This window comes from Melanotaenia boesemani, chromosome 14 (assembly GCF_017639745.1).
Source record: "Melanotaenia boesemani isolate fMelBoe1 chromosome 14, fMelBoe1.pri, whole genome shotgun sequence".
NCBI lineage: Eukaryota > Metazoa > Chordata > Actinopteri > Atheriniformes > Melanotaeniidae > Melanotaenia > Melanotaenia boesemani.
Genome location: NC_055695.1, coordinates 13,719,004 through 13,733,127, shown reverse-complemented (window position 1 = coordinate 13,733,127; position 14,124 = coordinate 13,719,004). Strand labels below are relative to the sequence as shown.

The 14,124-nt window shown below is 37.8% G+C and overlaps 1 protein-coding gene across 1 annotated transcript; it reads left to right on the top strand.

Moving 5' to 3' along the window:
* Positions 1 to 4,970: 4,970 nt before the first annotated feature.
* On the top strand, positions 4,971 to 6,998 carry LOC121653047 (zinc finger BED domain-containing protein 4-like). The gene is made up of 2 exons (XM_042006255.1): positions 4,971 to 5,829; positions 5,936 to 6,998. The coding sequence occupies exons 1-2, from the start codon at positions 5,369 to 5,371 to the stop codon at positions 6,996 to 6,998; spliced, it is 1,524 nt and encodes a 507-aa protein (XP_041862189.1). The 5' UTR covers positions 4,971 to 5,368.
* The last annotated feature ends 7,126 nt before the right edge of the window (positions 6,999 to 14,124 follow it).

Genomic DNA, 14,124 nt, shown 5'->3' with positions numbered 1-14,124 from the left:
AAAGACAGAGAAGAAGGGAGTCGAATTAAAAGGAAGTTTGACTTAAGAAATGAATTATTGAACACATGAGCTGATGACACAGTGCTTCCTTTTCTGCATGCTGACCTTGAAAGAATGGTTGTAGACTTGCTCGGATCAAACTGCGCAGCTCAAAACCCCCTCTGGATAGCCTAATGATCTAGCTAATCAGGTTAAGAAATGTGTTTAAATAAGCCCTTTAATTTATTAAAATATTCAATGCACATTCCTCATTTCATTTGAAATAATGAGCGACAAGGAGAGAGGGGCAGAGACAGGAAGAGAGGGCTGGAGACAGTGTGAGCGTACAGCCAAGAATGAATCAAGAAATGATAGAATGTAATTTGTCAGCCCATTCAGACAACCAGCGTCTGAAATGAGAATTAACTGAGAATGTAGAGAACTGCACTTTAATTGGACAAGGCCACTTTTGACATTTTCAAGCCAAACTTCTATGACAATGATAGCACAGGATGTGTCATAACTGCAAATTATTCTTTCTGCCACTGGCGCTGATGAACAGATTCACAAAGGCATTTTAATTCTTTCGCCACATTTAGACTTTATCTTCTGTCTTAACAGTGACGTCCTGTTATATGAAGGAGAATCAAACCATTTCCCCTCATGTTTTAATACAATTATCTTTTAATCTTACAGTCAAAACAAGAAAACAAGAGTCTCTAACATGGCTACTTGCACAATATGTATGTTCCTTTTTCGTTTTGGTGGGGGTGGGTAACATATAACTACTAACTCCAGATCATTCATCACTCCATCAGAATGTGTGACTGTAGGGAGTGATCATGTACATTTCTTTGCATCTTAGAAGACGAGCAAAGTCTTAAAACGGACTTTTATTGAAGTCTGAGTACATTATAATGCAGGTACAGTAAAGTCACACATTTTAATAGTTATCAGAAATGGCTCTGTGATCATGGCTATGTGAGGGTCACATTATGTTAGGAGAGTCCAGGCTAAAGAGGTGACAGGGGTCACCATTTCTGATGACTATCAGAATGTTTGACTTTACTGTACCTGCATTATAATGAAATGAGACTAAAATAAAATTGTTTTCAAGACTTTGCTCATCTTCTAAGATGTACATGCAGAGAAATGTACACAATTGTCCCCCTGTGGTCACAGATTCTGATGGGTCTCAGAGTTTGGTGAAACACCTATCTTTGTAATTGTCTTTCCTGAACTTAGTAAAAGTGCTCTGGCATTGTACTTTTGTTTTGTAAATGTAAAGATGGTTTCTCTTTTCTAAACATGCATCACGACAATGTAAAAAAGTTGCAGTGGATGACGTGGACAGATGTGGACAGTAGCCGGTGTGTACAGACTAGTTTAGCTAAGCAGCTTTAAAATTGAAATATCCACCTGTCACTTTAACGTAGCACATAAAATGAAATAATAATTTTTGTATGATACTAAGAAATCCCATACAGGACCTTTCTGTATATCCAAGGTTGGAATAACCAGTGGCTTTTATGTTTAGGCTGATGAGAGATATACAGCAACAAACCACAGAAACATTAACAGTAGAATGACATTTTGGCAACAAGCAGTACAAAGATAAAACAGTGAGTAGTACCAGTGTCATTATTACAGCTAAATAAAAAGTGTCATGAATTTCAACTAGTGCTCATCATATTATGTTCAGATAAAAGTTTGCAGCTTGTGACACATCAGCCGTCTCCTCTATCACTCGTTTATTAAACAGTGAACTCCCGTGACACTTGCCTGCCTCCTCCTCACCGGTCTTCCTCCCTTTCATCTTTTTATTCCGAGTCCATTTTGCCACCACGTTTCTCTGCACCTCAGCTGTTCCACCTCAGCGCGCTTTGCTCGTGTTGATCAGTTAAAAAAATATTACCATAATTTTAACTAGTTGCCATTATAAGTGACAATTGACGAGCACAAATGATTTTGTCTGTACACAGGTGTCAATGCCAGGCAGACCAATCACAGAAACCGATTTAATGCAATTTTTATTTTTTGACAAGCAGGCCAGTCAAGCCACTTTCAGATCCAAGCCACCAGGAATTATCCTGCTTCTCCCATTGACCAGTCCAGGCCTGCTTTAAACTCAAGTCCAAGTCAAGTCACAAATCAAATTTAGTTGCATGAGTAATCACCCATGCAGTGCCTGCCATCTAGTCTGCTTGGTACACTGCACTGTAATATCCAAGTAATTTAAAATCAATACACACACTTTATCTGGCAGGATTTTGTAACAGCACTGATCATTAGCCTAAACTGACAAATGCTCTGTCCCTGTCCTTCTTTGCTTCACAGAATTTGGAAAAACTGTAGATGAACACAGAAATTTATTCAGATTAGTAAAAACACTGAGTTTTTAATCTGTACTTAAAATAATTCTGGACCAACAAAGCTGCAAGACAACCTTTTTAAGCTAACAGTGTTTTGTTTTTTTTTTCTCAATGTAGAGAGGATGACCAAAACATTATGTATGCATTATAATTATGTGATATATAACTCATAGGTTCAAATAACTTAATGTGAGATGTATACAAAAACATTTTAGAAAGGGAAAAAAACAACTTTTTAAATATTTTAATCCATTTAGATCCAGAATTTACAGGCTCAATAAATAATGTTGCCATTACAAAGTGGCCACAGCTATAATCTGTTTTTCTAATTAACAGACCCAGTGAAACCAGTTGTTTTCAATTAATCTGATGGGTCCTCATACTCAGTGAATCCCAGTCTAATTACGCTTTTTTCTTTCACAGTCAGGTGTGACTATATATATATATATATATATATATATATATATATATATAGTCACGAGCGAGCGAGCACTCTAGGCTTGGTATTTGTTGCTCCTGTAACACAGAAAAACACTGAAAAAAATTAACTAAAACATTAACTTAATGGCGACTGAGAAAGTGGTTCTGCCCCCAAAAGGAATACCCTATTCTGCAGATTACAAACTTATTGGCCGAGTCGTTCAGAAATGACACAGAGCTGAAGAATTCAATGGTTTCAGTGATGTGGTATGACATCAGGAGCCTGGTTAACTTGCTTACAGGTAACTTTCTTGGAGTTGGTGCTTATGAAGCTGAATGTGTTCAGGATTTCCACTACAAAAATGATCATGGCTCACAATTGTGGCAAAATAAAAGCCGCCATGCCTTCAGAATTGTGATTTGTTTCCAGATGTTACAAATGTAAATTATATTATATGAATGGATTTATCTGAAAAAAAAGTCTCTATTTGTGCACATTTACAGACCATAATAAGAATGCAAACTCGTACTCAGAAAATATTGATATTGCTCTACAAATAATGTAATTTTGAAAAATGAACACTACGGCTCGCTTGAGAGTGATAGCTCTGACAAAGGGATGACAGAGTGAATAAAGTTCGTCATATCCAATAGTGTTAATTTCGTCAGACGAGACGAGACGAAATATATTAGTCTACTAAGCATTTTTCAATGATTAAGACGAGACGATGACGAGACCAAGTCATGGTTCTGGAACTCTGACAAAAAAATATAGAGCCACAAAATATCGTCAACGAAAAAAGACGAGACTAAACTTTGGGTAATTGGACGAAAACGAAAATAGAAAAATATTTTTTGTAATCGTCCGTGAAACAGACATCGGGAAGACTTTGAGTCTGTGTCTGTCTCCCTTTGTCACACAGATACTTTTTCTCACAATGTAAACAAGCCGGAAAGCCAACTACACTGCGAGATGTCACATGTCCTTTCATGTCCTATTGCAACCCTGTGTGCATAGCTAACTTCCTGTCTAGTCAGTGCGACCCTGCCACAGCTAAGCACCCGTTTCGCTCCGCTGTCTCTGTGTGTTTTCAGCCTACTAATACAGCGACCGCGAACATGCTTGGGAGAAAGAGGAGACTGGATGTATGGACACATTTCAAGTACAATTCAGTTGAAAGAAAAAGTGAGTGTATAATTCTGCGAGATGGAAAGACGTGTGGTGCGAGGATTGCAGGGAAAAACACCACAAATCTGAAGAGGCATATCAAGATTAATCACCCCGATATCAAGGTATGTCTTCAGTTCTAATCATGATATGAAAATAAAGATGGCTTACAGTACACAGTAGGCTACACAACTAACAATTGTTGTGTTTCATTTGCGTTAAAATGCTGTTAATCTTTGAAATGTTTGGACGCTATTAGCTAGCCCATTGATTTGAACGAACAGTCATATAGAGCAGACGTTAGCAGAAAAAAAAATTAGGCGCTCCAAAAGTACCGCCAATTCAAGTCTCTTTCCACGGAGAAAGACAATGATCATAGATGGACAATTATCTTGAAACCTTTTGCAATCTGAGTTACAACGCATTGGATATATAAATCTGAAGCATGTTAAAAGCAATCTGAGGTAGTGCTAGCAGGTGCACCAGCATGGGCGGGCTAAACAGTAAATGAAACCGTTCGCATGTTATTGCCTGTGTTGATTAAAGCATCTCTTTTCCCAAAACTCATTATTGTTTAAGAAAATGCCAACAATTTAAAATACTAAATCCCGAGGGAGAACGAAAATGTTCATGGCACACATCGGTTTGCAGCTATGGCAAGTTCAACGTTTCATGTATTGTTGAAAACATTAAATAATACACGTGTAAAAACAACGACTGTTGGGGAAGATGAGTGATGAGTGATTTTTGTAATTTACACTCATGCAATCTGTGAATACCATACAATACCTCGGGCATTTTTGGGAAGTTTAGTCTAACAACAACCACTTAGTTTTATTAGTTCGCAAATCCACATTATTAAAGAGTAAATATAAACATTTTTGTGTGCAATCTGCATGCGTGTGAATGGGTTTATATGCCAGAGTGGGAGGGATGGTGGATTTACATTCATCTTGTTTTTATTTTTTGAAGCACATACGTTTTATGAGAAGCAATATATATGCATAGGTATGATTACATCCAGTAAAATTAGGTATTTGTCTCTTGTCAGAAATGCTGTTTTACAGTAACATTAACATTATTAACACCACAGCAAAATATGATTAGTTGGTTTAGTAGGCTTGTGTTATTGATTCTAGATCAAAATTGATTTTTTTAAAAACTGTTCTTTCAGATATATGGCCAGACATTGTTTAATAATAAACATTTCCGTTTCCACATATTTGAATTGTAGATTCCTGATGTGGCTCAGACAGAGATACCAGTACCACAGAAGGAGGAAACAACATCCATCTCTGGAGCATTCCTTTGCCACACCAAATACAGACCAGACTCTCAGGAACAGCGCAGTAAAGAAGGGGCAATTGCACAGTGGTTGGCTAGGACAGCCATTCCTGTGCGAACAGTAGAGCATGAGGAGTTCATCGTAATGATGGAGAAAATTGACAAACGACTCACTGTTCCAAAGAAAACCAAAATGACAAACCTCATTGATGACATGTACCTTTCTGGGAAGGTGAAATTCAAACAGAGACTGGCAATGGCCCGAAAGGTCACCATTGGCTTGGACATATGGACAAAGAAAGGCCTTACTGCGTCTTTTCTTGCCATCAGCGCTTGTTATTTCAACACTGATGACAACAAGCCAGAACACATACTGTTGAACTTAAAGCAACTGACACACCCACACACTGCCCAAGTGATCTCAGGCCTGGTTGATGAGTCTCTCCAAGAGTGGGGGATTCACAAAGACAAAATTCTCACAATTATCACTGACAACGGGAGTAACATGGTGGCTGCTTTCCCTTATGAACACGAAGAGGAAGCTAGTAGTACTGAGGATGATGACTGTGGTGAAACTGATGACGAGGAGGCAGGGTCCGGAGAAAGGTAAATCTATAATGACTCAACATTTTTATATAATGGAGATTCTTGCATTATTTCATGACCTCATTAAATTCTACAGTGGAGTTATTTATTTTTTGTTATATATTAGGTATGAGCCCTTGGGGAGGACTCCATGTGTGGTACATACCCTTCAGCTTGTGGTGAATTTGATTCAAAAGGACAACTCCATCAAACGGCTGCTGGACAAAATCAGACATCTGGTAAGACAGTTCCGTAAGTCATCTGTTGCCACAGAACAGTTACTGCAGCAGTGTGGGCTCAGTCTGATCAAAGACTGTCCAACCAGATGGTCAAGCTCTTATTTGATGTTGTCTCGTCTACTTGAAGTGAAAGAAAGTCTCACATTGGTGGCCAACACTATGGGCTGGGACTGCCTACTGCCCAGTGAGTGGCAGAAGGTGGTCATCCTCAGAGACTTGCTATTGCCATTTGCAGAACATACGAAGGTGCTTGAAAGTGACACTAGTTGCCTGTCCCTTGTTGTACCTGCTTTGATGGACTTAAAGAGTCACCTCTCTGAGTTCTCTCAAACTCATGCCAGGAGCTACAGAGACCTGGCCTCACTGGCACAGAAAATGAGTGACAACCTGCTTGAACGTTTCACGCATTTCCTTGATGTTGATGCAGAAAGATTTTCTCCTCTAGCTGCTGCTGCATGCTTTCTTGATTCCAATGTAGCAGAAGTCCTCATTGAAAATGAAGAAGAAAGCATTCAGAATCTTCTGAAAGAAGGTGAACAGTACATAGTCCGCAGTGTGCCACAGCAAGAAGAGTTAGCCGATGAAGAGGATAACAGAAATGCAGAAGCTGAGGGAACACCTGCAAAGCAACCACGATTCAAGTTTTTCAGCAGCAATCATTCATCAAGACCAAAGATCTTCAAACCCACAGTGAAGCAAGAGCTGAAGAAATACAAAGAGTTGTTGTCAGATTTTAATTCTGAGGTGTCTGGGATTCAGTTCTGGCTTTCTCAGAGTGACACAATATTCCCAAACATGAAACCTCTGGCATTAGATATTCTGTCAATGCCAGCTTCCCAAGCCTTTGCTGAAAGAGTATTCAGTCTGACCGGAGACCTCTCAAGTGGGCGGCGTAACAGAGCAAGGGTTACCCTCGAAAGAAGTGCTTTTCTTAAGCTCAACAAAGCATAATGACCAGTAGATATCACATTCATTGTGAGCCTTTTATTGTTTTTCTTATAAACTGCAACAGACAGAAATATTATGTTATTGTCTTCATCAGTTTTATTAATGCTTTAAAAAAGCCATGTTTTCTGGCATAATAAAAAGGGAATTGTTTATCCTTGCTTTTGAACAATTAAGTTTTTTTCCTGCTTCTTAGCATTTTCAGTTATGTGTGCATACTGAAAAATTTCTACCTCATACGTATTGTTTTATTGTTTAGGTAATAACTATTATTTGATTAATCGGATCTGATAAAAAATCTGTATGCAATGTGATTCTGTTGTTTTGAAAAAGAACAAACAGCTAACTGGTAATTTATTTTGTCCAGATCTCATTTGTTTAGTCCAGAGCTCATTTAAGTCATCTAAAGATGTCATGTGTTAAGTCCAGAGCTCATTTAAGTCATCTAAAGATGTCATGTGTTCAGTCCAGAGCTCATTTAAGTCATCTAAAGATGTCATGTGTTAGGTCAAGATCTCATTGGTCTGCATAGGTTTGAGAAAATGTTTCAAGCGCCAGATTTCTGTAAGGTGTTAAAAATAAAATGGTAACCTTTCAGTATATTGGTGTATTTCTTAAACCATCATCAGAGTTGTGTGTGTGGTGGATTGGCAGAGCTTAATCCCCCCCTTCAACCCCAGAGGAAAAAAATGATGACTAAGAATAAAAGACTAAAACTACACTAAGACTAAAACTAGACTAAGACTAGACTAAAATACAAGTGGTTGTTGTTAGACTAAAATAAGACTAAAATGCCAGCACTTTTCGTCAACAAAAACATGACTAAAAAGAATGGTGTATGGCTGACTAAATTTGACAAAAATATTTTTTTTGTTTTTGTGACAAGACTAAGACTAAGACTAAATTAGAAAATGGCTGACAAAATTAACACTAATATCCAAGAGAAGCATGTTCTCAAGGCTGTTTAAAAAAGTTTGTTTTGATCCGATCAATAATTCATACTCTGCGAGAAACTTCGTCTGCGCCAGGGGAAGAATAAATGTGTTGGGATGGGGTGTCTGTGTCTTTCTGTGGTGTTACTTTAACATCCTGGACACATATGCAGCCTCTTGTTCTGTGTGCTATTATGTTGTTGAATGACTTGCCTTTCCAGAATAAATGTTCGCTCTTGGTCTTAGACTTTTGTGAAATACATTTCTAAAAAAATGTAACTTATAGTCCAGTGCCACTTATAGTCTAGAAAATATTGTAACATGCTTAAACGTTTACACTGCTGTGGCTCTAAGCTTGTTGCTAACATAGATGCTAACATTAAGCTGTAATATGACTAACCTCTCCAGGTGTGTTTTAAGGATGCAGATAAAGTTGAATGTGGTGGATCCAGCATTCTATATTTTTATCCCACAAATGTTACAATTTGCTCTGCCTTTGTTGGTCCAGTTATGACGTTTTTATACCCAAAAGTCAAAAGAAATGTGGGGTGGCAACAAATGCACTTGCTGGGACCTCCATTTTTTTTTTTTTTGTTTGTTTTTTTCTTTATTTTTGAACATTTGCGCATCTGTTGTTGTGTGAAGTTATATTAGTGTTATTCCTGGGGAAATGAATCACACCCAGCAGACAGGAAATCAGACAATAAGGAAGCAATGAAGGATAGATTACAAATGAAAGAGTCTCAAATCACAAATCTATGTCAAGACCAAGTAATTGTTTGTGCAACTTAACTGGTATATAAAGCCTGGAACACACATAATGATTTTTTTAATCTTGTGAGATTTATTATCTGGTCGAGACCTCACACGTGAAGATAAAAAAAAATCAGTTATGATGGTACTGTGTGTGGTGTGCTCTGAAAATGTAATCACGGAACAACACACACGATGATGCTGTCCAGCAACTCAATTACAATCTACTCCTCCGAGCCGGACAAATGTTGAAACGTAGAAGAACCATAGCAACAACTGGCAAAAAGCGAAGAAGAAACATAGTAACAATCAAAAAAAAAAAAACACAACACACAGCATGGAAGGGGAAATAGAGGACGAGGAAATGATTGTGGTTTTGGGACTATTGTTAACAGAAAAAGCCAGAACTTAAAAAAATAACAGACTGGAGACAGCGTGAACACAGACTTTGTTTACTTCCTTGCTCCCCAGCCAGCTCGCTCTCTGATTGGTTACATTCCGTGCCACGTCACCACCCACGCAATCACAATGTGTCACAGAGTTGAAGTGAACATTCTGTTTTTTATATGTTTAGAGGTTTTTCTTTTTATTTGGTGTTTTTATACCGTTTTTATTTGTATTTATTGCATGGTTTTATCTAGTGTGGTTTTACTTGGTTTTTTTACTTGGTTTTGATCTGGTTTTAATCGGATGCAAGTTCACTCACCTTGGGCATACAGACTGATTGGGGAGAAATGACTCCCACCTGTGACAAATTGATGGCCCTATCAGCAGCCAGTGTGAGCCAGCCAGAGGGCAGCGCCTGGAAATAAAGGGGATCTGGTGACAGCAGAAGAGGGAAGTAACTGACAACAGTGGGTAAAGGAGGCTGGAAGCAGTGCGCAGGAGACCAAGAAGTGGATGAGGGCTGGGGTACAATGGAGAAGCTGCCACACAACAAAAGGAAGGGGTTGCTACGTGAAAGACATGCAGAGGCAGAGCACGAGGCTCTCCCTGGCGCGTAAGTATCGACTGCACCTTTAACAACCCTTGTCAAGGGAAGCCTGTTGTGGTAGAGGTTACGGACACAGAGTACTGGCAGAAATCTCCCTTCTTTTTCCAGAAGTCCATGGCGAGAGTGACGGTTGTAATAACTACCCGGACTGCGCTGCTTCACCTGGACCTCCGACCCTTGTTTATTATTTTCCCAGGACTTTAGCCTCCCTGATTTTAATTTGTTTCCTGTTGTTACAATTACAATTCTATTTGGTTGGAAGAATAAAAGTTCTTTCCACCACCATTTGGCGTTGTTTCTCTCCGTTCACCCTGCTCGCTCTCCGCCCGTGTCACAAATGCACGAGTCGTTGGCGTTCTTCAGAAATCGGCACTGAAATATTAGACACGTTCAATGTTCCAAATTGTCGGCTACGACTCATTTTGGAGTGGATTATCGGGACAAAACGGCTCGTAAGACACCACAGACCAAATGATAATTGGACAGGGAAATCTCACGATGATCGGGTGTTTGCTGTCCGAGGTCGGGAAGAGGCAAAATCGGGACAAAAACAGCCCAAATATTATTATGTGTGTACCAGGCTATCTATCTGTCTGTCTGTCTATCTGTTTGTTTATGCATTTTTGATAAATTACATCATGTGCTTCTTACACAGACTGGTCTGATCATTATTAGGACAACAGTTACTCTAAATGTACTTTGTTTTTACTTATTGTTTTATTTTACTACAGTTCTAATAAAGACAGAGCTGCAGATTGCTGTCAGTTATTTTTCTTGTCTGCCACATGAGCCTCCTTTTATACCTCGCTTTTCTATTCTGCTTATGAAAGGACAATTACATTTACATTCCAGCACTTTTAATTTTATGTTTGTATAAGGAGATGGCTTTATTGTTATGACCCATTGTTAATATATTTCTCAAAACTTGATTAGGTCTTCTGTATCTATTTTCTTCTTATAGCTGCTCTTTATTGCAACAACACGATGATATTTGTGATACTGCAGATATTGCAGATGAATTCCAGGTTTAGTCTCATTTGTCATTTTTTCTTATTTAAGCTCAACCTTTTATCGTTCTGTTTGCTCAGAAATGTCAGTATATTTTCCTCATTTACCGCTGACATTTTTCCACAGGACATATAATGCAGATACTTGTTAAATTCATACATATTCATATTTGCAAATGGCCATATGCAGTGAGACATATTTAACAAGTAACTGATTTTATAACCGGTGGCTTCTCACTGTCATGCTGTAAAATGCGTGTGCAGACGTTTCACCTCCACAATGTCATATTATAAAAGGTATAACAAACATTATCATACAACACTAAAACTGGTATTTTAGAATTTCCAATATACCCCATAAATCATGAAGTAATTCTTGAAAAGGAAAAAAAAAAAAAAAAAGAAATTTTTCTATTGTTGTTGTTTAGTTTTCTTCTGCAGGTTAATACTTGTTTTGAATTGTTTTTTATTGATTTTTACCTCCATACATCTCTCCTCCTCCATATACCAAAACATATCTACATTTTTCTACCTCACTCTGCAGGCTTCGTATCCAAGGTCTAGCAAACACAGGCTCAACAGGAGTTGAAAAACAGTGCAACACCAGAAATGTCACAAATCATGGTGTTGGGGGATGATGAGGAATCAAGATTCTGTTTTAAAGATACAGAGAAACATTACATACTTGTACTGTGACAAGTAAAAGGGTTTCACACATCATGGTTTTTGGTTTGAACCCCAGTTTCAAGTCAGCCTTATCTGCAGTTTATAATTGGATAGTGGCAAAAAATTGCATTATCAAAAAGCATTAAAGTCAAAGTCCTAGTACATGTCACAGGTTTGACAGTGGGAGTAAAACAAATGCATTTCAGTCTGAGATCATCTGCTGTTATACATGCTCAACCGGCCAAACTCTGATTGGACTGAATGCCAGTGGATCTAGGTGCTAGTCAGCTGTATAAAATCGCAGGGATTCAATTGGTTATCCAGGGACATTCCCTTTTGTGGGTAAATGGTTAGTGAGAATGATACTATGCCAACAATTAGCTAAACTTTCTTTAGTCTTTTAATGTTAAAGATAATATTATTTTCTGAAAACATCAGGCAACTGTTCACGCTCCACAGCTTTTAATTACTTGGGACTAATAAATATGGTTAAAATAATGCAGTAATGACTATGTTTCTCATTAAGGAAACAATCAGACTAGGTAATACATTTTTAAATGGGTAATAATTGATCAAGTCATGATAATCTTGATATGAATTTATATCTGGAGCATTCAGCATAACCCAAAGACTGATCATCTACATCCAATAATAATACAAGCATGATGTAGACAAGTTTTGAGTCTGTGGATGGTTTACTGAACAGCAACACCATGCTATTGCACCAGGTTTCAGATTTCTTTGTATGGGTCACATGCCAGTATCAATTAGCACTGTCAGACATTCTAAGTCCGGAAGGTAAACGTATACAGTCACTACAGCTACCACCCACATTGTTTAATGTAAGCTAAACAATGTCACAACACTGTACAATAGATTTAGGCTGTAATTGCGTCCATTCTGATTACAGCTGTGTGTGGTTTTCTAGGCAATTGAAAGAAACTGTGTGGGCAGAAGAAGCCAACTAGCAACTGTAGGAGTTAGTAGGATGCTGATTTATTTAGAACGCACTTCTGACTTGGTGTGTAGCATTTGCACTGACTTGTAACAATATCTAAACAACTGCATGTGCAATTTACTTGAAAATGGTAATAACCTACTTATCAAAGTACTTTAAAGGCAATTACGCTACTTAAATAATTAATCAGTAAAAGCAATATTGATGTTTGATTACTGTTATGTAATCACATAATATAAATTATGTAATGGGGAAAATAACTCTTTCAGGCATCATTAAGTAATGAATTACAGTGTAATGGTTGCATGATTTGCTGTTTGAATATTATTGTTAAAATGGTACCAAATGCATTCATAGATTGCTTTATACATTAGATTTTAGTGTGTGATGTTCCAACAAAACAAAGTCTTAGCTAAAAAATTTATATCTAATGCATACATATGTTGTTAGCCCTTTCAAGAAAAAAAATGACAGTGCTTCACAATAAAATATAACAAAAATGGAGAAAAGCATAACAACAAAAGTTTACAAAATCAGTTTTAAAAGATAAATTTTTAACTGCTTTTTTGAAAGATATCATTGAGTCCACAGATGTCAGGTCTAGTGGAAAGGAATTCTAGAGAGTAGGAGGCACTGCCTCAAAAGCTCCTTAACCTTTGGTTTTAACTGTGCATGCTGCACAGCTAGTAGACCCTGATCACATGATCTCTGGGATCTGATAGGGACATATAGCTGCAGAAATTCCACTTGATCATGCATAGTTCTGTATGTATAATTATTGATAATTTATGTATGTATGTATAATTTTGTAATGTATTGAATTTTAATGTTAAGATTTTTCTGATGCACTGGTGCAGGGATCGCCAACTGTGGACCTGTTTACCTGCTGCAATACACCTGAGTCAAAATATTAATGGGTCATTGAGAGGATTTTGCAGAAACTGACAACAAGCTGTCATTTGGATCAGATGTTGCAGAAGGGAAACATCTAAAACCTGCAGGACAGTTAGTGATCCTGATCTAAAGTGCATTATATTGGCCCCCCTCTCTACATTCAGGAAAAAATGTGATGAACTGCAGTATTAGTATTTTAAATTTCTCAGTGGGTCCAGATGGATTGTGGTCAACATTAACAAACTCATGGATAAGTAATGCTAAGAACATATTTACTAATCTGAATAAATTTCCACGTTCATCTGCAGGTTTTCTAAATTCAGTAAAGCAAAGCTTTTGTCAGTTTGAACTACAGATCAGTGATGTTACTAAATGCTGGTAGATAAAGGGTGAGTACGGGTTTTATATTCCTTGGATTATAATGCAGTTATCTAAGCAGACCAGACAACAAACGTCACATAGCAGATTACAGTACAACCAAAAATTACTTGAGACTTGACTTGGACTTGCAAAAAACAGACTAATACATTTCTGTATTAACTTTATTTTTTTTTAGCTATGCTGCAGTATCTGCCTGTCATTCAGTAGTATTATTTGATTTCAGTATTAATATTTGTTAATGCAGTGACCCTTACTTAGCCCCTTTGATCCAAGTTGCCCCACTACTGATGTATATGCAATTAGCTTAAAAGGCCTGCTGAAGTGAATGCCCACCTTTTCTCTCATTTCAGCCTGGTAATTCATTTCCGGTTGCTCAGATCCCCTGTGGTCACTGGCTGATTCAGCCAAGGTTTTTTGCAGCTCCAAAGAAGAGTGGCTTGGTGCATTTGCTCTCATTAAACCATCAGCTGCGCTCACAGCTGGAACACGAGGCTAGAGTTTTACAACATTCATCTCTCTGGGTTCTTTTGTTGTTTTAAGCCAAAGC